Source organism: Saimiri boliviensis, chromosome 3 (genome assembly GCF_048565385.1).
Source record: "Saimiri boliviensis isolate mSaiBol1 chromosome 3, mSaiBol1.pri, whole genome shotgun sequence".
Lineage (NCBI taxonomy): Eukaryota > Metazoa > Chordata > Mammalia > Primates > Cebidae > Saimiri > Saimiri boliviensis.
In genome coordinates, this window is record NC_133451.1 from 83,463,730 (window position 1) to 83,489,822 (window position 26,093).

General features: G+C 32.6%; 1 protein-coding gene across 3 annotated transcripts in view; it reads left to right on the forward strand.

The window, feature by feature from the left end:
• The window catches only part of CCSER1 (coiled-coil serine rich protein 1), a 1,354,615-nt gene that overhangs the window by 226,011 nt on the left and 1,102,511 nt on the right, over positions 1 to 26,093 (forward strand). For all 3 annotated transcript variants that reach the window (XM_039468593.2, XM_074396448.1, XM_039468594.2), the window contains exon 4: positions 13,352 to 13,445. In XM_039468593.2, coding sequence (XP_039324527.1) covers positions 13,352 to 13,445 — 94 coding nt within the window. The remainder of the gene's footprint in view (positions 1 to 13,351; positions 13,446 to 26,093) is intronic.

Genomic DNA, 26,093 nt, shown 5'->3' on the forward strand with positions numbered 1-26,093 from the left:
ACAAGAATAACTCTAAACCACTGATGAAACAAATTGTAGAAAACACAAACAAATGGAAAAACATCTCATTCTCATGAATTAGAAGAATCAATATTGTGAAAATGAGCATACTACCCAAAGAAATCTACAGATTAAATGCAATTTCTATCAAAATACCATTATCATTTTTCACAGAATTAGGAAAAACAATCCTAAAATTCATATGGAACCAAAAAGAGCCTGAATAGCCAAAGCAATTGTAAGCAAAAGGAGCAAATCTGGAGGCATCACATTACCTGACTTCAATTTACAAGGCTATAGTAGCCCAAACAGCATTGTACTGGTATAACATAGATACATATACAAATTGAACAGAACAGAGAATCCAGAAATAAAGCCAATATCTGTAAGCAACTGATCTTTTACAAAATAGACCAAAACATACTGAGGAAAGGACCCTATTTAGTAAATGGCACTGGGAAAATTGGAAGGCCACATGTAGAAGAATGTATCTGGATCTCTGTCACTCACTGTATAAAGAAATTAACTCAAACTGGATTAAAGACAAATATATACCCTACCCCATAAAATATCCTAAAAATTCTAAAAGGAAACCTAGGAAAAACTCTTCACGACATTGGCCTATGCAAGTAATTTATGACTAAAACCCCAAAAGCAAATAAAAATAAATAAATAAAACCAAATTAATCTAAAAAGCTTCTGCACAGCAAAAGAAATAATCAATGGTGTAAAAAGACAATCTACAGAATGGGAGAAAATATCCACACCCACATTCGATGATTTGCACCTGTTCTTTCCTTATTTGGGAATGTTTTTTCTTGTAATTTTCATATGGCTGCTTCTTATCATTCTTTACTCAGTCAAAATGACATCTTTAAAAAGACGTTCTCAGCTCACCTAATGTAAAGTAGCTGTTTCCTGAAACGATTATGGTAATTAAAAAATATATATATATTATTTATCAGTACCTGAAATTATCTGTTTATTTGTTTATTGTCTAGGTTAGGAAACTTTTCTCTCTTGTTCATTGTTCAGAACTTAGTACTGTTTTAGTTGGGAAGCCCTCAGTAAGTATTAATGAATAAGGAATAAGTTAATTTTTATTACCTGAATTATGAGTTCAATATGGAAGATTTAGGGGAAGGATCTAAAGAAAAACTAGGAAGGCTTTAACCTAGATATATACACATATTTTGGTTGTTTTAATATTATGTTACTTTAGTAAAATATTTGTTTACATTTGTTCATATATTTTTTGTTAAAAATAAGTATTGATTAAAAAATATCTCTGTGATTCTCCCTACCTGCAGGTATGACTCTGGAATATGACAAAAAGACAATAACACATTTTGTTTTTGTACTTAGGCTTAAATAATTTAAATAAGGCTTAATTAGATCAAATCCATGTAGAGCCTATGGAAACATAGTGTATATATAATGCAGACTTTGCCCTCGGCTGCTGAGTTGTAATCTGTGTCACACCTGATACCAGTGTCTTTGGTTAGAATGGAGGGTGGCCATGCCTGATAGAGTAGAGGGTGACTAAACATGAAAGACCAATCATACGATTTAGGATGGTGACTTTAGGTTATGCAGTATCAGTCAACTTGGAGGCCGAGATTAACCATGTAGGCAATCAATCAATCAATCAATGACCTGAGTAATCAAGCCCCATGAGAAACTCTGGACACTATAGCCCAGGCAAGCTTCCCTTTTTGGCAGTACCCCGTCTATGTTGCCAAACATCAATTCTAGGAGGGTAACGGGTCCTGGGTACAACAGAAACTTTACATTTGAATTCTTCCTGTTTCTACCCTATGCATCTCTTCCTTTGGCTAATTTTTGATCCGTATCCTTCCCTCATAATAAACCATAACCAAAATCGTAATAGCTTTCACTGAATTTCATAAGTTCTTTCAGTGAATGATTGCACTAGAGAGTGGTTTTGTGAATTCTCTAATCTTGCTATTGGTGTCAAAAGCAAGGACAGTTTTGAGGACTGTGCACTCAGACTCAGAGTTTGGCTAACTCTGGCCAGTATATCATCATGAGAGAGAAGATGTTGGTTTTATTATAATTTTAACATTTTAGACTTAAATTGCTTGCAGATAATACCTATTCTAATATTTCATTTTATAGAAGAGCATGAAGACCTTTACGATTTGCTTCATTTCACACGGTTGCTTTAGTGGCTGAGTCAGAGTTAAAAAGCAGGTATATTAATCTCATTACTTTCGATTTCCCACCACATACTGTGTTTTTTGGCACAAGATTGACATAAGTATCACCTGAGTACATTTGATGCTTATTTTAAAATATTATGATAAATATTAACTTATAAATTAGTAAGATGTAAATTTCATAGTATTGTATATTCAAAGATAGGCCTGGAATAAAAGTTATATTTTAATTACAGGACAAATATCCATGCCCCAAAATGTCCACTTTTTAAAAACTACAACTATTTTTAACAAGAAGGTATTTTTAACAAGAAGCTATTAATTTTGTTTTATGATTAACATTATGGTTAGTGGCTTAATAAGTTTATATATTAGGTTCTCTTTGGCAAACTCCAGTATATAATGAGATAATAATGCGATAGAAAACTCATACAATTTTCAGAATTATAATGAATGTTTATTCTTCACAATTATTATTATAATGTGATAATTGTGAAGAATAAACATTTCCAGTGAGGCTGACAAGATAACTTTAGGGAAAAAAAGAAGCATGACTTGGAAATGCTAAGACAACTAAGCAAGTATAGGACTATAGCAAGTAAATGTCTTTAAACATTTCTCTGTATTACATATGAATGTTTTTTCTGGATAATGTATTTTCATCAAAATAACCAAAGATTAAAAAAGTGATGCTCTATAAAGGAAACTGTTGTTCTTTATCGAAATAGTTTGGCAACACGTTATCTCATTTTCATGCAATTAAATAAGATATTATTATCATTTAGTAACATCATAATGTGATATTGTTAGCTAGTGAGATATGAGTTTCATTACATTATGATGATGCAAGACTAGAGATTCTGAAACCACAAGAACTGATTAGATGGAGCACAAAGAGTGAGACAGCTATTTTTCTCCAGACTTTTCTAGCAGGAGGTACAATGAATAGTCCATATTTATCCATTTGCAAATATCTTCTACTTATGGACACAGCAAATGGTGTCTCTGTTCCATGAAGCCAGCACATGCTGAACATAAAGACAGTTTTTTTCATTTTTTTTAATTAAAAAAATTATAGAGATGCAGTCTTGCTATGTTGCTCAAGCTGGTCTCCAACTTCTGGCCTTAAGTAATCCTCCCCAAAAGGCATTTTTTTTTGGAGAAAAGTTTTTTCTCTTGTATGTCATCATCATGAGGCATTTTTAGCACCTATTATATGTGAAAAAATCTGTCATATAATAAAATATAGATATATTACCTGTGTTTACAGGCATTTGAGGCAAGGGGATGCACTCAGTAAAGGTGCAATGAAAGAAATTCAAATGGCATTTTTAGAACACAGTATGTTTGGCTAAAGTTTAGAGGAATCAATTTTGCAAAGGTAGAGATAATGTAGGAGATTGAGTGACAAGGAATTTACTATTTTAGTATTCTGTAGACACATACCATTTACGTCTTCAGGTGTGTTAGGCAATGAATATATACAAAGGACAACTTTATTTTTACTTCTTAATTTCAACTTTTATTGTATATTCAGGAGCACATGTGCAGGTTTGTTACAAGGGTATCATGATGCTGAGGTTTGAGATGTGATAATCCCATCACCCAGGTAGTTATTGTACCCAGTAGTTAGGTTTTTCACCCTTCTCCCTCTTTATCTCCTACATGCCAAGTGGTCCCCAGTGTCTATTGTTGCCAACTTGGTGTCCAGGATTACTCAATGTTTATCTTCCACTTACAAGTGCTACATTTGGTTTTCTGTCCCTGAGTTAATTGATAATGGCCTCCATCTCCATCCATGTTGCTACAAAGGACATGATTGTGTGTGTGTGTGTGTGTGTTTTATTATGGCTGTGTAGTATTCCATAGTGTACATGCACTACATTTTCTTTATCCAGTCCACCACTGACGGGCTCTTGGAATTATTCCATGTCTTTGCTATTGTGAATAGTGCTGCAAGTAACATAGATACAAGGGTATGTATCTTTTTGGTAGAATAATTTATTTTCTTTTGGATATATACCAGTAATGGGATTGCTGAGTTGAGTGGTAGTTCCGTTTTAAGTTCTTTGAGAAATCTCCAAACTACTTTCCACAGTGGCTGAACTAATTTACATTCCCATCAACAATGTACAAGTGTTCTTTTTTTCTCAGCAGCCTTGCAAGCATCTCTTGTTTTTTGTCTTTTTAATAGTAACCCTTCTGCTTTTAACACAAATAAATGATAAATGTTTGAGGTGATGGATACCCCATTTACCCTGATGTGATTATTACACATTTTAGGTCTGTATAGAAATATCTCATGTGCCATATGTACACACACACACACACACACACACACACACACACACACACATATATTTTCACTGTGTTCTCATAAAATAAAAAATATAAAAAACAACAACAACAATAATAGCCATTTTAACTAGAGGGAGATTGTATGTAATTGTGGTTTTAATTTGTATTTTACAAATGAGTAATGAGTAATGTGTAGAAAAAATTATAAATGAGAGTTGAGAAACTAGAAGTGGTTGGCAGAAGTTGACAGAAACACAGATTAGGTGGTAATGAAATTCACTTCATTACTGAAATATTCAATTCCTCTAGTACACAAAGAAGAAAGAAGGTTAGAAATAATAACTTTACCCAGATTTTTTTCAATTATAAAAGTTTGAAATATTTTTTAAATTCTTAGGTTAATTTCCCCATTACCGTGTTCATCACCTACCAAAGAACTACTGTGTAATTGAGGTATTTTATTGCTTTCAGTGGAGTTAAGACTGTTAGATAAAGAATATTTAAATATTGCTTTATTGGCAGTGATACAAACTCACATAGTTAGGTTTAGAATCAAGGACGTGATGTCTGTGACATTGGTTTTACTTTCTCATGAGAATAGAACCTCTAAATATATTATTTTTGTTTTTCTTCTCTACTATTTTAAATTATGATAAAAAACATGAATTTTTAAACCAACAGCAGTCATTAAATTTTAACTTTGAATTAGGAAGTTTTCTACTTTAGTAATATATTTATACTCATCAGATTATTAAATACTTAAAAATAAAATTATATGTACTTTACTCCCATGCACAGATGAAAATGAAAATGTTCTGAGTTTAGTTTTAAATTTTGTATGAATTCAGATACTGGTTTAAATTCATATAAAGTATGAATCCATATAAAAGTTAACTTTTTCTAAACAGTAAAGTATCAGAGCGTAACTTTTAAGTTTTAGTATTATAGTACTGTGCTACTTGGAAAAAGTAATGGAATAATTTACCTTTTATCAGTGTAAGAGGAAGAATGAACAACTCTGGGGATACCCTCCAGAATCTCATTTTGCTAAATATTTCACATTTAAATACAGAAATACACGGCAATCAAAACCAAATATTCTGCTTTGTAAAAATGTATAATGGCATCATGTTATAATAATGAATAACATGATGTTTTTGGACTTCCCCCTCCAAATCCAAAATCATACACATTTTGCAAAATGTATGTTTTGAAAATATTCATTTTTGAAAATATTCATTAAAAATGTATTCTGTGTTACTCAAAACCGTAAGATAAATCAATACTTAGCAAAGAACAAGTGGAAATACTTTGTGGCTCCTAGGCTGAGAGTTCAAAGGAATTCTATCATAAGGATTGAGTATGTTTTCTTAACCCAATCCAGAAATCAAAATGAAATAACTATCCTCTGAGCAGTAATTATGAAATGTTGCCATGTTATTTGCTCTTTTCAAAAATCACAGTGAAATTACAGTATTAAAAATATATACATTCCTGGTGTATTGTTTTCTCTTCTCCACTGCATATGTAATGTGGACAGCTCTACTTTATCAAACTTTATATGCTCAGTCTTGTTCTTGACTGTGTCAATGATAAAATCTTGTCACTTTTACATCTCTCATTTTTTTGTAATTTATAATTTATCTTCCTGGGATAATGTGATTTACCTAAGGACACATACCTAGTTAGTCTCTTTTTTCTCCAAGTAAAAAGGCAAATGCAATTAATTGTAAAGTAAGTCTCAGAATGTGTGCTTAGACTCACACAGGGAATTTGACTGAGGGTCACTGATAATAACTATGTCACACTTTTTAAAATAATAAAATAGTGTTTTCCTGTGAGTCAATTTGTAGAATCCTATGATTAAAAAATGGAGAAGGAAATCTGTATCTTAGCAGCACCTAATCATAAGGTAGCAGAACTAGAAGAATGCTGACTAGACTGTAAATGTCTTATTAATTTGAATAATCCTCTCTTCACTTTTAGACCACATAATTATTACAGCAGTTATACTGTGTAAAGTAAATATAAAATAAACAACTACTGAAGTCCAAACCAGCATGTCAAATATTGCCCTTAGATATTTTAGGCTCGTTTTGATAGTTATTTTACCAAAATATAATAGTATAGATATGTGACTAATAGCTTCTGTAAGCCACAATTAATGACTGTTTTAGTAATATAATAATGTTAATAAAGTGATATATGAGACTAATAGGTTGTTTGGGAACAGGCTTTATAGAATCGTTATACCTTCCAATTTTTTTTTTTTTTTTTTTTTTTTTTTTTTTTTTTTTTTTTTGAGACAGGACCGTGTTCCATTGCCAATGCTGGAGTGCAGTGGTGCAGTCGTGACTCACTGCAGCCTCCAAGTCCTGGGGTCAGGCAGTCCTCTTACCTCTGCCTCCTAAATAGCTGGACCCTAGGCATGCACCACCATACCTGGCTAATTAGAAAAAAAAAATTCTGCAGAGAGTGAGTTTTGCTAGTTATCCCAGGCTGGTCTTAAATTCCTGGCTTTAAGCAATCCTTGTGCCTCAGCCTCCCAAAGTGTTGGAATTACAGATGTGAGCCTCTATGCCCAGCTGAATAGTTACATCTTAAAGGAGTGATCATTTTTTTTTTCTTTCAATTTTGTAGCTTCATAAATTCAATTTTATTATTTCAGCCAATGGGAACCATGATCTGGAGAATTGATTCACACTAAACAAACATATGAGGCTGATTTATAAATAATATTTGATATATTTATGAAGGGCATTGTTGTTTTTTTACTAGAATATAGTTTTCTGTGAGATCTTTGAGGAAAGACATCAGACGTTTTACATTCATTTTCATATCCCTAGAGCTTTGAAAATTATTTTTTAATTACTTCACTAATAATTATTCAGTTTAGTCTTAATGGCTCTTGATATCAAGTCATTTGGGAGATTACATGAGTAGTCAGTATGGCTAAAAGATTTGTAAATGTCTGCTTAGAGAACACTTCATAACATTGTGTTTGGTTTAGTATGCAATTTACGAATCTTACGACTTTTGTTAATAATTAGCATTTCCTTAGAGTTAAACAATAAACTTTTCAAAAAATAGCTACATAAATCTTACATACCAATTAATTGGAACATGTATTACATAACATTTTTGATGGCTTTTAAATATTGGTTTAAACTTTATATAAGTAAATTCTTTCTAATGTGTAATTAAAATACCCAGTGTAGTATAACAAATTATCTTAAATGCTTTAACCACTTTAATTTCATTTCTTTTAAACATGTATCTTTTTTTATTATTCTATGACATTTCATGTTATGAACTAAGAAATGAAAAGTCTATTCTGTGGTTTCATGGTATACAACATGATGTTTTGATATACGTGTGCACTGTAGAATAAATCATATTTATCTTTCTAGATAAATAACATAACCATCACCTCACATATTTATCATTTTTGTGGTGAAAACATTTTACTTTCTTAGCAATGAAGTATACAACAAATTATTATTCACAGTAGTCATCATGTTGTACCACAGATCTCCAGAACTTACCTCTGACTGAAGTTTTGTACTTTTGTCCTTGATCTCCCCTTTCCACACATACCTCAGCCTCTGGTAAACACTATTCAACTTTCTGCTTCTCTGAGTTTCCTTGGCTGTTTAAGATTTCCACACCCAGGTAAGATCATGTAGTATTTGTTTTCTGTGCCTGATTTATTTGACTTAACATAATATCCTCCACGTTCATCCATGTTGTTGTAAATGACACAATTTCCTATTTTTAGCTACTTTTAATGGAGAAAATTGTGCATATTACAGTGATCCAAAAAGCAAATCAGTATGCTTCCATTAAAACTGGTTACAAATGTGTTAATGCTGGGCATTTACATTTTTTTTTCATCTTTTTCTTGTTTTTACATTTTTCAGATGTAGAATTTATATTTCCCTGGGATTTCAGAAATGTAAGACAAGTCCATGTTTTCACTTTCCTAGGCTTTAACCAAACTAGACCTACAAGAAAGCCATCTCTTAAATGTTAAAATTCTGACTTGTCCACTAGATGATTTTGGGGGCAAGTGATTGGAATTTGCTGTATATTCAGAGAAGCTTCAAACCCAAGATACTGGCCAAAACGTTGAACTTTTCTTTTACAATTAAACTCTACTTGGTATGTGCTCCTACGCTTTTTAAGTTCAAGTTCACCTTTTAATTTTGTGTAATATAGATGTCCTCTCACAAAATGATTTTCTTTTTAAATCCCATTTGCTTGTGTTATTTAACACTTTTCTTGTTATTATAATTTGTAGGCCTGCTATGTTAATATTATTAACAATTTCACACCTGTAATCCCAGCACTTTGGGAGGCCCAGGCAGGTGGATCACGAGGTCAGAAGTTCGAGACCAGCCTGGCCAACATGGTGAAACCCCGTCTCTACAAAAAAAAAAAAAAAAAAAAAAAAAAGCCAGGCATGGTGGTGTGTGCCTGTAATCCCAGCTACTCTGGAGGCTGAGGCAGGAGAATTGCTTAAACCTGGGGCGGGAGGAGGCAGATTTTGCAGTGAGCTGAGATTGCTCCACTGCCCTCCAGCCTGGGCAACAGAGCAAGAGTCCGTCTCGAAAAGAAAAAAATGATTCATCGACTCTCCTGATTATTCCTTTATTATGTAGGGCTATCTAGTATTTTTATCTACCAGGAAATGAGAAATTATTTTTGCTTAGATAACACTCTGCTTACACATTCTGCTCATTTATCAAATGTCTGAAATGCATAATTGCACCCTCTTATATTTGGGTGTCATCATTAGTGTTAATTAATTGCTGCATTTCTTTTTTTTTAAATCTGATTCCTACATGTGACCATTGGTGCTAGACAGTTTTTACTATTCCTAGTACCGAACTACTTTTGGTACTACTGGTTTACTTACAGATCCCTGATTATACAGTCAGAAAGAAAGACATGACTACATTTTATAAACATACATATAATAAGAAAAACTGACACAAGAATAGAAAACCAAAGGCCACATGCGCTTACTCATAAGTGGGTGTTGGACAATGAGAACACATGGACACATGGACAATAAGAACAATGAAAACATGGGAAGGGGAACATCATATACCAGGGCCTGTTGGGGGATGGGGGGCTAGGGGAAGGATAGCAGCTGGTGGGTGTATAGGGGAGGCGTAGCATTAGGAGAAATACATAATGTAGATGACAGGATGATGGATGCAGCAAACCACCATGGCACGTGTATACCTATATAACAAACCTGCACGTTCTGCATGTGTACCCCAGAACTTAAAGTATAATTAAAAAAAGGGGGAAAAAAGAAAATTAAATACCCATATATTAACTATGAAGCCAATATAAATTAAAGATCTTCTACCCAATTTGTATTTTTTAATATCCTTTATTTTTTCTTTTCTAGAAAAAAGTTAACCTTCAATAGTCTCAAATTATTCTATTTAGCCTTACTGATTACTTTTTTTTTTAATGCTCATATTGTCAGATTACCTAGCGAGAAGCCATCGAAGTTGTTTTCCTTATCTAGCCTTTCCAGACAGCCACTGACGATTTCTTTTAGGTGAACTTTGTATTCTTGGCAACAAAAGGATTGTTCCAGAAACTTTCTGTTTTGTCTTTCTTCTTTTCTTTCTTTTTTTCCCCTTTCTCTAATAAGTAAAGGACCTTGATTTTTATTAACATTATTTATTAGTAGATATATGGCAGCAAGTATCCAGCCTCTAGGATTGACCAATATCAGTGCTGGCTGTCTGCAAAAGGACTGTTGCTGCTATTGGTGCCTTTCAGGGAGAGATCTGGAAAAGACTGTTTTAGATTTATGAATTTACCATTGATTATTTTCTGTAACGTATCGTGTTGCTGCATCTTCTCTCCTTTCATTATGAGGTTTCACCAGCTTCAAAGATTCTCCTCTACACTAACAAGAAAGTTGCTTTGTAAGCACAATATCAAAGCAAGGCAATTTAGAATAAGTAGATTTAGGAAGGAATTCATCTAGACCAGTGGCAAATGGAACCCTGCTAGTCCAAGTGTCAAGTGTCACCTCCAAAAGGAGAATAAAATTGGAACAATGTAGTGAATTTTCCAAATTTAGTTCACTTTATTGGTGTTGCTGTCTCATATGAAATGTTAGAATAGCAGTGGCAGAGATTTTAATATTTCCCTGTTAAAAAAATAAAACCTTTTAAAATTTTATTTCAAACTGTGAGTGAATGCATTAATTGTCAAAATTCAAAACCGGGTTGGACAACCTACCTTGAAAACATCCTGTATGCCTCTGGATCTCAGGAATTGCTGGAAACAGGAACAAGATGACATTTAAAAATTTTTAAAGTAGGCTTATTCTGGTCTTGGCTACACAATGAAATCCATAGCCCCTATGATGACAGTGTTTTGCATCTTTCAGTATCTATCACCAAACAGAGACTTTTTTTCATTTCTGGGATGGGGCTTTGGTCACCAAGTTTGGTTAAGATGTCCGTCTTGGATCATTCACCAAGGAGAAGGAGTTTCACTCATGTACAAATCTACTAGCTCCCTTTATAACTATGTTGATTGGGAATGGTGGTTCCAATTAAAAAGGAGAAATGCTGTGAAAACCTTGTTCTAGAAGTTTACAGTGTCTACGATATCCTCATTTGGTATAATAAAAAATGACAGTCCTATGCCAGGCATTCATTTATTTCCTTTGTTCTGTTCTTCATTGCTTTCTAAGTCTTGTTGGTTGTATTAGTTTGCCAGGGCTGCCATGACAAACTACTACAGACTGGGTGGCTTAAACAACAGAAATTTATTTTCTCACAGTTCTGGAAGCTGGAAGTCCAAGATCAAGGTGATGGCAAATTTGGTTTCTCCTGAGGCCTCTCTCCTTGGCTTGCAAATGGCCTATCTACCTTCCCTCTGTGAATTCACAAGGTTCTTCACATCTCTGTGTCTTCATCACTGTTTCTGTGTGCTGTCTGTGTCCTAATCTCTTCTTCTTACAAGAACGCCAGTCAAATTGCAGTGCCCACCCATATGACCTTGTTTAACCTCTGTTCTCTCTTTAAGGGCTCTGTCTCCAAATGCAGTCATATTCTAAGGTGTTTGGGGTGAGGATATTTTATAAATTTTGGAAGGATACAGTTAAATCCAATGAATTCAAAATCCAAGTGTAAAATTACTTACCCCAATTTGAAATTGGATAAATGCCTATGCCTTCACTATAATATGTATTTTTGACTAATACGTTATTGACTACCTGATTAAGATTCTCTCATTTGGATAGTTTGATAAACACTCATATCAGTGTTTTCACAAAAATCCCCTTTTTAAAAACTTTCACTTTTCCACAACTTCAATTATGTTTTGTTGTCCTTATTTTAATCTTCTGTTTTGCAGTTTTAGTATGACAGCATATCTTTTGTTGCCTATATTTTCTCATATTTTTAATGTATATAGGTAAATAACTTAATCTCACTGAACTATCGCTGACACTGTTTGGAATAGAGCTTCCAATAAGCAAGTGTTATTCGTTATAGTTTAAATTATTCATGACCTTTATTTGGAGAAAGAAGCACTTAGATTTGGATATACTTACTATCTTTCAAACCATTGTATGTGCAATATTCATGGATCACACATATGACATGTTTTAAAGTTTAATAATGTTTAATTTGAATTATTAAAGTAAAAGTGGTTTATTTGTTTATTTAAAAGTCCCAGTGTCCTACTTTTAATCCCAAGAACTAAAGTGTTCACTGTCCATTTGAAAATATCATTCGCTTTCCTTAATGAATACTACTTTAGTTACAAATTATGGTAACATTCAAATTAGCTGAAAAGTGACCTGAGATGGTGTGGCATCATTTAGTATTTAGTCTGTTTTTCTTTTCTTTTTTTTTTTTTTATGTCTTTGACGTTCTAGTTTTTAGTACATTTGTCATTTCATTGTTAGTCTCTAAATGTAAGTTCTTACTTTTCTTAATACATTTATCACCTATTTATATAAACAAATATACAAATAAGGACTTTATTCCTTTCTCAGAAATTCCTGCCTCTGCACCTCAGCACATTACCATCTCTTCTCAAGACTTCTCAGTGTAGCCTTCTAGTTTATTTTGCTGTTTATCCTCTTGAAAATAAAATAGGAGACATAATCTCAGCTCTGATATATTATGGTATAATGCAAGTCAATAATTAATTTTAATTGGATTAATATAGATTGTTTTTCTGCCCATTCCTCCTAATGTAAAACAAATAATTGGAAAATAGTAGCCCATTTTTTACTTTCAAACATGGCCTAAATTAATATTTCACAGTTGTCACCATAAACAAAAGTTGTTTGAAAAACAATTCATTAAATGTGTTAGAAGAATGGTACCTATACTTGAAATATAAATATTAGAAAAAGTAACTAAAGTTTCATTTCACAGGCTTCTATGTGCTTGAAAAACATTTATATGCTTTTTGTGTATTTGCAAGGTGAAAATTCCTTTTTAATATCACTGAAGATGCTTTTATTCATGTAAACACTTGACTGTACTTCTCATATTAACAAATCATTTCCTGATTTCTAATATCTTTCATATCTATCCATATGTACCTCCATTTAATTATAACTTACATACTATCAATAAAAAGGAAAAAATAAATGTGCAGATAATTGGACAAGTTAATAATATTTAGAATAAGTCTTGGAATTTTTTATTGGACTGATAATTTTAAAGTCCATAGGTATCAAATAATTTCTGGGATTTAGTTAGAACTTATCATTCTGATTTTGAAGTTATTGTTACTTCATGACTTCCACATATGAGTGTTTCCTCAGTTACTCGGTGTTTTGGTTTCTAATTGTTGATTTTGTTTTTCTTCAGGATGTTTTGAATAATTTGGGATCTTGTGAATTAGATGAAGATGATCTAATGCTTGATCTTGAATTTTTAGAGGAACAGAATCTTCACCCTTCTGGTAAGTGTGAAAGAGATGCATAATATCATACAACTCCTATCCTGGTTGGTAGCTTTCACTGACAGTCTAAACACGGTTAAGGCTCCTTTCAGTCTTTTCAGGCCTCAGATTTTATAGTCTATATGCAAAGAACATGGTAGGTACCATGGAGACATGATTTTGTTGGCTTAAATGATTTTAAAGTCTTTTATGGAAATATACATCCAGTTGAAAGATAACTATGAATTTAAAAAAACTATAAAAAAATCTTTCCAAAATAGAAAATATTCTAGTTAAATACTTAACAAACAGGTTAATGTTTTCTTCTGTTTTGTGGACAACAACAATAATTATAATCTCACTTTTTATTTATTTATATAACCAAATGGAAGTTTTGTGTATCTAAGATTTTCCATTCCAAATCTTAGCCACTTCCTACATAGGTTAATGTTGATACAATAAGGTTGACCTCAAAAGTAATAATTACCAGTGGCAGTAAAAAACACATACTCATAAACACATACACACACATAGAATTATAATGGAGGTAAGTAAGTTTGTGATGAATGACTTGAGGGAGGCTGATATATTTATAATAGTTTAAATTTACATTAAACCATAAAATGTCATGTCTCCAAATTCCAGAATTACTCTCATTAAAGTAGGCTATAGAAATTATTGGTTGTCCATTCAAATTTAGATATTTGACAGTAAAGGTAAACTTTTACACTTACTTTTTTGTTGCTAATAATGTCTTTAAGTAAGTCATTTTCAAGTGGATATAGCATTAAACTAAAGCTTTAGAACCTTAAGACCTACTGCATACATTTAAGAAAATCAGTCTCTTATATGGTAATGTCTTCATTTTTAACTTGTGGAAATTAGACATAACCTCTGTAGTTATTTTTAGTTGTAAAACTTTATGATGAATTTTTGTTTACGTAGTATATTTGGTTAATAGATAATAGCAATTGTCAAAAGAAGGCAATAACAATGTTGATATTTTCTTATACTCTGTTTTAGGCTAATATCAAAAAAGAAACTGCATTTAAATTTTTTTTAGATGAATACCAATTGAGAATAAAAATTTATTGGGATCGTTTTCTAGTAGTCGATTTGACAGATATCCTTCTAAAAATGTAGACTTTCAGACTTTTATGCAGATGGCTTTTACAACTTAGACCCAACAACTTAACTTCTAGATATCTAATTCTATCATACTGGCAAAAGACAAAAAAATACATGCATATAACTATTTACTGCAAAATATTTATGATGGAAAAATATTGGAAGCACCTGAAATGCCCATCAATAGGACACTTATTGGATATACAATGGTATACCAAACAGTCATTAAAAAGAATGAGGAAGGTATCCTAATCTGCTGTGGCATTATTGTAAAGACATATCGTTTGGTTTGGTTTTGAGATAAGATCTGGCTCTGTTGCCCATTCTGGAGTGCAGTGGCATGATCTCAGTTCACCAGAACCTCTGCCTCCTGGGCTCAAGTGATTCTCCCATCTTGGCCTCCCAAGTAGCTGGGATTACAGGTCCCAGCATGTTACCGTGTCTGGCTAATTTTTGTATTTTTAGTAGAGACAGGGTTTCACTATGTTGCTCAGGCTGGTCTTTAACTCTTATGCCCAAGAGATCCATTTGCCTCAGTCTCCCAAAGTGCAGAGATTACAAGTTTGAGCCACCACTCACAGCTGATTGTAAGGATGTATTGTTGATAGAGAACTTTTCTAGGATGCATTAGATGGGGAATACCAAAATCAAACCCACCGATCAATCCCTTAATATCACAAAAAGTAATAACTATATACTTTGCCCCTCTTGATGTAATACTGATTGAAGTACAATAGGACAACCTCTGAAATTTTCTTGTCTTCGCCCCTCCTTCTTTTCCCCCTCCCAGAATAAATAATCCATTCAAATACTTCAAACTTTGATTTTATAGGAATTATTGGATTGGGTGGATAGAAAATGTTAAATGTCATGAAAAGATTGTGGACAACCAAATACAGGATTTGGATATTCTGCAAGATAAATAGTCTGGTTTCTTCAAAAGATAAATAGCATGATAAACTAGGAGGAGTGGGAGTTGTGGGTTAAAAGAGGCAAACGCAATTGACATTCTTGTTGGTATACTTATTTGAACTTTATAAACTCTTCATATAAATTTATTTCTGAGTTAATCAGATAGATTAGAGGATTGACTGTTATTGCAGAATTATAGTGAATTTTATTGGGTTTTGTAATGGTATTTTGTTTTGTTTTTTCAGTAAAACTTTTTATAGAGATATGTGTGGTGGTTCCAATATTGTATCTGGGATTTGCTTTACCAACAAGTATGAGTAGGAGAATAGATGAAACAAAGTAGACAAATTCTTAAAACTTATCAAAGCTGGGCAATAGTTGCATGGGGTGAAAAGTTCATGAATTAATTATACTACTCTGCCTGTTTTGTATATTTTTGAATATTTTCATAGTAAAAAATAAAGCAACAATTTTAAAAAACACTGCGGTTAATGTAGCAGTCTCAGTTGTATAGGGTAGTCAGTGATTTAACTATTTAAAGACTTATTTAACTGTGTTTACTTGAGGACAAAAAATTAACCTTTTTAAACTTTAATCTCTCCTTTACAAAGTAATAATAATACTGTATAATTCATTAATTTATTTTAAACAAAAATGACATAGTATTTCCAATGAATCTGCTGAGTCTACTTTAAGGTGTAGTAGGTTGCTTAGTTAAAGCTCAAACCAGGGTACTTGATGCATCAACTGAGTTATATAAATTGTTCACAAGATAAATGGTATTAGCATGCATGCTTTAAGTGCAATTCTAATAGATAAAATATTACTTAGAGTTACCTTGGATAGTTTAGTGTCACTTAGTAAAATGTCTTTTGAAAACCTATTTCATTTTAGATGCCATGTTATGTGGTTTTTGAAAAGCAGCAAATGTATGTTTATATAGTTTACCTGAGAAAGAACTACAGGAACTGCCAAAAGGATCTCTAAATCTTGAAAGAAATTCTCAAAATATACCAAAAAAAAAAAAAAAAAAACCTTCTTAAAGCATGAATGTCACAGAACCTATATAGCAGTAACAAAATGAAAAAGAAAAAAAAAACATATGCAGGCAACAAACAGCATGATGAATAGAATAGTACTTCACATCTCAGTACTAACATTGAGTGTAACTAGCCTAAATGCTCCACTGAAAAGAGACAGACTGGCAGAATGGATGAGGATTCACTAACCAAGTTTGTTCTGTTTTCAGGAGACTTGCCTAACACATAAGGAGTCACATAAACTTAAGGTAAAGGGGTAGAAAAAGATATTCCATGCAAATGGACAACAAAAGTGAGCAGGAGTAGCTATTATTATATCAGACAAAGTGAACATTAAAGCAACAGCAGTTTAAAAAAATGGAGATATTATATAAGGATAAATGGAGTAGTCCAACAGGAAATATTACAATTCAGTATATATATGCACCTGGAGCTCCCAAATTTAGAAAGCAGTTACTACTAGACCTAAGAAATGAGATAGATGGCAACACAATAAAGGTGAGGGACTTCAATACTCCACTGACAGCATTAGACAGTTCATCAAGACAGAAACTCAGCAAAGAAACAATGGACTTAAACCATATCCCAGAACAAATGAACTTAACAGATATTTACAGAACATTCTACCTAAAAACTACAGCATATATATTGTATTCATCAGCACATGGAACATTCTCCAAGATAGATCATATGATAGGCCACAAAACATGTCTCATTAAATTTAAGAACATCAAAATTATATCAAGTATTTCCTCAGACGACAGTGGAATAAAATTGAAAATCAATTCCAAAAGGAACCTTCAAAACCATGCAAATACATGGAAATTAAATAACCTGCTTTTGAATGATTATTGGGTGAACAATGACATCAAATGGAACTTAAAAATTTTTTTTGAACTGAATAGTAGTAATATAACCTGTCAAAACCTCTGGGATACAGTAAAAGCAGTGCTAAGAGGAAATTTCATAGAATTAAATGCTCACCTCAAAAATTCTGAAAGAGCGCAAATGGATTAAGGTCACACCTCAGGGAACTGGAGAAACAAGAACAAACCAAACACAAACCCAGCAGAAGAAAAGAAATAATGAAGTTCAGAGCAGAACTAAATGAAATTGAAACAACAACAACAACAACAACAACAACAACAACACAAAAGATAAATAAAACAAAAAGCTTGTTCTTTGAAAAAAATAAATAGACCATTAGTTAGATTAACCAAGAAAAGAAGAGAAAAGATCCAAATAATCTCAATTAGAAACAAAACAGGGGATATTACAACTGGTAACACCGAAATACAAAGTATTATTCAAAGCTACTATGAGCACTTTTATGCACATAAACTCGTGGAGATGCATAACTTTCTGGAAATAATCCTCCTAGATTAAATGTGATCCTCCTAGATTAAACCGGGAAGATTCAGAATCTCTGAAGAGAACAATAAGAAGCAGCGAGCTGGAAATGATAATAAAAAAATTGTCAACAAAAAAACTTCAGGACCAGATGGATTCACAGCTGAATTCTATCAGACATTCAAAGAAGAATTGGTTCCAATCCTGCTGACACTATTCTGAAAGATAGAGAGGGAGAGAATTCTCCCTAAATTATTCTATGAAGCCAGTATCATCCTAATACCAAAACCAGTCAAAGACATAACAAAAACAGAAAACTACAGACCAGTATCCCTAATGAACATAGATGCAAAAATTCCCAGCAAAATACTAGCAAACTGAATCCAGCAGCATATCAAAAAGATAATCCACCATGATCAAGTGTACTTCATACCAGGGGTGCAGGGATGGTTTAACAGATGTAAGTCAATAAACGTAACATGCCACATAAACAGAATTAAAATCACATATCACAGGTCATCTCAATAGAAGGAGAAAAAGCCTTTCACAAAATCCAGCATCCCTTTATGATTAATGATTAATATCCTCAGCAAAATCGGAATAGAAGGGACATATCTTAAAGTAATAAAAGCCATCTATGACAAACACACAGACTACATTATACCGAATGGGGAAAAGTTGAAAGCATTCTTCCTGAGAGCTGGAACAAGACATAGATGTTCATTTTCACGACTACTATTCAACATGGTACTGGAAGTCCTAGCCAGAGCAATCAAACAAGAGAAAGAAATAAAGAGCATCCAAATCAGTAAAGAGGAAGTCAAACCCTTTCTGTTTGCTGATGACATGATCATATACCTAGAAAACCCTAGAGACTCATCCAAAAAGCTCCTAGAAAATGGATTCAACAAAGTTTCATGATGCCAAATTAACGTTCACAAATCAGTAGCCGTGCAATACACCAGCAGTGACCAACCTGAGAATCAAATAAAGAAGTCAACCCTTTTCACAATAGCTGCAAATAAAATAAAATAAAATACTTAGGAATGTACCTAACTGAGGATGTGAAAGACCCTTATAAAGAAAACTACAAAACACTGCTGAAAGAAATCATCAATAACAAACAAATGGACACACATCCCATGCTCGTGGATGGGTAGAACCATAATTGTGAAAATGACCATACTGCCAAAAGCAGTCTACAAATTCAGTTCAATCCCATCAAAATACCACCACCATTCGTTGCAGAACTAGAAAGAAAGAAAAAAAAAAAACAAACCTAAAATTCATCTGGAACCAAAAAAGGGCCCAGATAGCCAAAGCAAAACTAAGCCAACAAATCTGGAGGCACATTGTCCAACTTCAAACTATAAGGCCATAGTCACCAAGACAGCATGGTACTTGTATAAAAATTGGCAGCTACACCAGTGAAACAGAATGGAGAATCCAGAAATAAAGCCAAATATTTATAGCAAACTAATCTTTGACAAAGCAAACAAAAGCATAAAGTGGGGGAAAGGACACCCTATTCATCAAATGGTTCTGGTATAATTGGCATTCTTCTACACATGTAGAAGAATGAAACTGGATCCTCATCTTTCACCTTATACAAAAATCAACTCAAGATCAAAAATCAAATCAAATCTAAGAGCTGAAACCTTATAGATTATAGAACATAGCAGCAGAAAAACCCTTTTAGACATTGGTCTAGGCAAGGATTCCATGACCCCAAACCCAAAAGCAAATGCAGTAAAAACAAAGATAAACAGCTGGGACTTAATGAAGCTAAAGAGCTTTTGCACAGCAAAAGGAACAGTCAGCAGAGTAAACAGACAACCCACAGAGTGGGAGAAAATTTTCACAATCTATACATCTTACAAAAGACTAATATCCAGAATCTACAGTGAACTCAAATTATCAAGAAAAAAAACAAAAAACAAAAAACAAAGAATCCCACCAAAAAGTGGGTTAAGGACCTGTATAGATAATTCTCAAAGGAAGATATACAAATGACAAACAAATGTAAGAAAAAATGCTTATCAGTAATTATCAGGGAAATGTAAATCAAAACCACAGTGCTCTACAATCTTACTCTTGCAAGAATGACAAAATAAAAAAATAATAGATGTTGGCAGGGATGCAGTGAAAAGGGAACACTTTTACATTGCTGGTGGGAATGTAAACTAGTACAACCAGTGTGGAATACAGTGTGGAGATTCCTTGAAGAACTAAAATTAGATTAACCTTTTGATGTGGCAATCTCACTACTGGGTATCTACCTAGAGGAAAGGAAGTCACTATATGAAAAAGATACTTGCACAGGCATGTTTATAGCAGCACAACTTGCATTTGCAAAAATATGAAACCAGCTCAAATGCTCACCAATCAACAAGTGGATAAAGAAAATGTGTATGTGTGTGTGTGTGTGTGTGTATGTTTGTGTGTGTGTGCATATATATATGCACATATATATATATATGCACACACACACACACACACACACACATATATATATATATGCACACACCTACTCACCATGGAATACCACTCAGCCATAAAAAAGGAATGAAATAATGGCATTTGCAGCAACCTGGGTGGAATTGAAAACATTATTCTAAGTAAACTAACTTAGGAATGGAAAACCAAACATCTGTGTCCTCACTCATATGTGGGAAGTAAGCTTTGAGGACACAAAGACATAAGAATGATATATTGGACTTTGGGAACTCAGGTGAAAGGGTGGGGGACAGTGAGAGAAACAAGACTAGACATTAGGTACAGTGTACACTGCTTGGGTGATGGGTGCATCAAAATCTTAAAAATCACCGCTAAAGAACTTACTTATTCATGTAACCAAATACCACTTGTTCCACAAAAACCAATTAAAATAAAAAATTAACAATTAATAAATAAAATAAATAGCATTACAAGTTAAAAAAACAAAAAATGTATTTTTGTTTAAAAAGTTTTAGGTATAAATTTGTAGCAATTATTTATGCAATTTATAAATTTTGTTGCTTGGCCTATAGTTAATAATTATTAGAGGTGCAAGGACTAGTCACCATGGATAGTTTAGGAAAGTTTAGGAATTCTGCCATCCTCTTTGCTATAGTAACCTGCATACATAGTGGATGCTCAATTTATATCTATTAATGTGATTTTATTAAAAACAAAGACACCTTCTGACATGTATATAATGAATAAAAAGGAATTAAAAATAAAAAGAAAAATTAGTAAGGCTCAATTATTTTTTTTTCTTTAAAGAAAATTAAGTGCTTTTACGTTAAGACATCTGTTTTACTGGACAGAGTTAAAAAATTTGTAATTAGAAAATTCCCTGTAATTTTTTTCAAAATGTATGTATTAGATACTGCTCATATTGAGTGATTTAACCTGCAAAGAAACATTTAAAAGGACAATAAAATGCATAATAAATTTACATATATTAATATTCATATGATATTAATCATCATTGATTGATATACTACCTATGGTATAAGCAGTATGGGCTAAGGCACATCGAGGAGGCCATGTGAATGTGATACGAGCAATAAGCACTAACAAAAGAGAAAAAGCCAATTTGAGTTGTGTGATTCAAGGCCTGTGTCATAGAAGTGCTCTTATAAGTAGACATTTAGATATTTAAGTGTATATCCTATCATGATGTTGTTGAATTTTGTACTCATGGCTGTGCTTACCCTGGTAAAGACGTCTGTATGCTTTTCCTTTCATTGTCTGCCATAGTATGTTCATGTAAAAGTGTGTTGCAAATTTGCAATAAGGTTTTTAAATGTTTAGCTTTTGCTGATTGTACTGAATAACTTGATTGGTTTCATAAATCCTTTTAATAAAGAGTCTTAAATTAATATAACTTCTTCCTAAAAGGAGAAGTAGTACAAATAATGGTACAAATAAAATATAAGTTTCATAGGGCAATAAGTGGGATATTATTATTTTTATGAAAGCCAGAAAGAACAATTTCAATGAAAGAATGATATGTGAATTCAAAGTGAATTCCCAAAAAGGGATAGCCTTGAGAGGAAAAACATTTAAAAAATAAAATTAAAAATTAAAATAATTTACCATGATCTTGGCATTATCTAATTTTATTATTTTAAATTCTAATGTAAAAGCTAAGGTTTTCTATTTAAAAGGTTTTAGATTTAAAGGATGTTTTTGTTATCTTTTCTTGAGTTAATAAACTACTTTTCTGGAAAATATTTTTGTCAAATAATGTGCATTGTTTCAAATACAGGATTAAACATTTTTTAATGTGAGACATTTCTATTTTCTTGTGATAAAATTATATTCATCGTTTCTCCTTTTAAGAAATGTATAAAGCATATATGATCAAGCACAGTGATTTTATATTAGAAAATATGAAATGCTAGCATTTATACCTTAATAAATTAAAAAATATATTAGGGATCCTTCACACTTTTTATCTGTCCTCACTTTCTTATCCATGTTTTTTGTCACACATTGAGCCATGCAGTGTGTTAGAGGTTTGTTAGATATATCTCAGCATATTTTTTAAAAAAGAGATTTTAATGAAATTTATTAGAAATATTTCAAAGACTTGACCTTGAAATATTCAATATTTCAAATAAATGACCTTGAAATTTCTTCACAGTAAAGTATATGTTATGAACTATACAGTCTGTCAGTGGAAAAATACCAGCAATACGTCTTTGTTTGTTTTTCTTTATGTGGTTTCACATTTATGTTTTTAGGATTGTTTTAATTCACTTATGCATCTTGCAAACTATAACACAGATAAAATAATAATCATTTGAGGAAAATAAAGTAATGAGGATATAAAAAATAAGATAAGGCTATGAGTAAGCTTAAGGCACAAAAAGTTTGCTAGTATTATGATGGTAAATTGAAGATGTTATTTTGTGTCCTATTAGCATGAATCAAGAAAGAAATTTAGTCATTTGCACAATCAAAATATATACCATCAATCATTTGATCAGTTAATGCACTTTTTAAATAAATGGATTCTTGTTCCTAAGAACTGAAATATATTTTGCTCACATGTCTTCAAAAGGTACACATAATTAGATATCAGGAATAATTTCCTTAGCAACCCCCTTCAGTACAAGCTGAGATATCATGCTGCCAGTTTAGTAAAAACAGTTCTAAATGGTGCCCCATTAGTGTGGCAAAAGCTTGGGGCCTTATAAGAAACCTGCTTAATCCAAAAGTAAAATAGATTACCTTTTTTATACTTTGTATTCCTCAAATAATTTCAACATGGAAATTAGGTAAATTAAATATTGTCAGACAGAAAGTAATTACCATAAAGCCTAATAAAATATCAGATATTAAGTAATGTTATTTCCTGATGAATCCTCCGAAATGAGCTGTTGATGAAAGATAACCATTGGGCAACAAATAAGACAATTTTGCAAGTGACTGTTATCAAATAACTGGTTAAATATTAAGCAATGCATATTCAAAATAAGAATTAGAGTTTGTGTTTTGGAACACTTAATCTTTAGCTACTTATTCCATAAGGTAAATTAAAACAAGGTCATGTTTTTATTTAGGCTACTCAAATGATTATCTTCATGGTGACAGAGCTTATGGGAAATACGCACCTGGATAATGGCAGTGATGCATCATAATTAAATGAATTAAAGTTAAACGAAAAGAGGGCTACAACACGTTTTAGTGTTACCCATTTGGAGTATATTGCTTAAAATACTGTTTCTTTAATTCTTACCCTGACTCCTGTGTTAGTACTGGGGTAGGTTGTACGTAATCATTGGCAATTTGTCGCTGGAGATCCCAGTTGATGGGAGTAGAACTAGCAGGGGCTGCAGCGGGGGGAAATGGAGAGATGAGCGAAAGAAAACTTTCAGTTGTAAGGTGAGCACATTCTGAGGATCTAATGTACAACATGAATGGTGAGGGATGTGTTAATTAATTTGCGGCTATCATTGTACATGTGTGTATATATCAAATCATTACCTTGTATACCTTGACTATATTTGATCTTATTTATCAATTACATTTTTAAAATTTAGGTTGATGAAGAGGAAAATTGAATGCCTATAATGAGCCAGGCTTTTTTTGTAAGCTCTCTCAACTTAATCCTCACAATAACTCTCTGAGAGAAAATTGCACCTTAATGAGTCATTCAAAATAAAGAAACTACAAATTAATATCAAAAGAGAGCAGGAATTTTAAAGATAGACATATCCAAGTTGAAATTCCAGCTCTGCCCACAGTTGCTTTCAACAAATGATATTTCTGAGCTCAGTTTTCTCATTTGTAAAATGACAATAATTATGTCTGTCTCAAAATATAATCCTATCTAGATGAGTGACATATTTATATGCAAAGTTCCATTCTCAGTTGCCTAAAATAGAGTTGGAGCCCAGTACAAGTTGGTCACCATTCTTGAAATTTTAGACAGTTTTAATTCCTTGTTATAGACTTTATACCAGGCGTCCCCAAACTTTTTACACAGGGGGCCAGTTCACTGTCCCTCAGACCGTTAGAGGGCCTCCACATAACTGTGCTCCTCTCACTGACCACCAATGAAAGAGGTGCCCCTTCCTGAAGTGCGGCAGGGGGCCAGATAAATGGCCTCAGGGGGCCGCATGCGGCCTGCAGGCCATAGTTTGGGGATGCCTGCTTTATACCATTATTGGTTATTTTTTATAGATCTTAGTTTCTTAATGTTTTATCAATGGTATAAATTATTTTAAAATATGCTTTCTGATTTAAATTTTATTATCCAAATTCTAACATTTTAAGTGATAATTTGCTGATACTAAATATTCAAAAATCAATTAAGATACTTTGCTTATAATAGGTGGTATATTTCTTTGTGTTAAAACCAATGCGTTTGTCATAAAAAGGAATGAGTTCATGTCCTTTGCAGGGACATGGATAAAGCTGGAAACCATTATTCTCAGCAAACTAACACAGGAACAGAAAACCAAACACCGCATGCTCTCACTCATAAGTGGGAGTTGAACGATGAGAACACGTAGACACAGGGAGGGGAACATCACACATCGGGGCCTGTCGGAGGATAGGGGACAAAGGGAGGGAGAGCATTAGAACAAATATTTAATGCAGGCTGGGCTTAAAACCTAGATGACAGGTTGATGGGTGCAGCAAACAACCATGGCACATGAATACCTGTGTAACAAACCTGCACGTTCTGCACATGTATCACAGAACTTAAAGTATAATAAACTAAAAATTTTTGCTTTTAAAAAAACCAATGCATTAAAATGCATAAAAGCATTTTTTTGGCTATTAGTCAAATGTCCAAATTGCCATAGCATATTTAAAATAGAAATTTATTTGAAAAAGAATAAATTCCTATTTTAAATGACTTAAAAATTATCCGTTAGTTAATATATACCATTAATATTAACTATTAATCATTAATGCTCAAATAGGAAATGCTGGCTGTTACTTTGTGTTAACATTGATCTTTACAATTTGCAGATGAGTTTTTAATTAAAAGTATATTTTGCTTATTTAATGTTTTTGGATAAAAAGAATGTAATGGCCATTGGATGATAGAATGAAGAAATTTTGTTGTTTTTGTTATTTATTTAGGATATTAGAGCTGAAAACATCTAGGGCAGTGTCTCTTGGTATATGTCCGAAGGCAAATGGGAAGTAATGGCCCAATGATATCAATTAGCAATTAATTAGGTAGTTGCTAAATTATTTTGAGTTTGATGAACAAGCAATATAAAAATTCTGCAGTGAGTTAGGAACTCCTCCTGTGCCTGTTAATTAAGGAGGTAATTTTTGTTACTAATTTTTAATGGATAATAGCACAGCAGAGCGGAGATAAAACCCTAGTGGTTTTTCTAATGTGACTGGTAATGTACAGAGAATTGCAACAACATTCACACTGGAAAAATAATAGAAATCAATTGTCAGTTTCTACAAGCTCTGACGTGTCCTGGTCAGAAAAAGTGTTTGTAACGTATATTCAATCTGATTGTATAAAACTAAGAAACATACAGCACTTAATTTACGAAGTATAACATAATAGTTAAAAATACGGATGCTGGCTCTAGAATTAGACAAATCTCAATCACCAGTCAGGCTATGTCAACTTGAGAAATTATTTAATCTTTTTCAGCTTTTCTTCATCTGAAAATGGGGGCAATGATAATATCTACCTCATAAGTTTGTTGGAGAAACAATAAGTTAAAGCATTGTAGAATATTCAGTCTCATGTCTCTGAGCATAT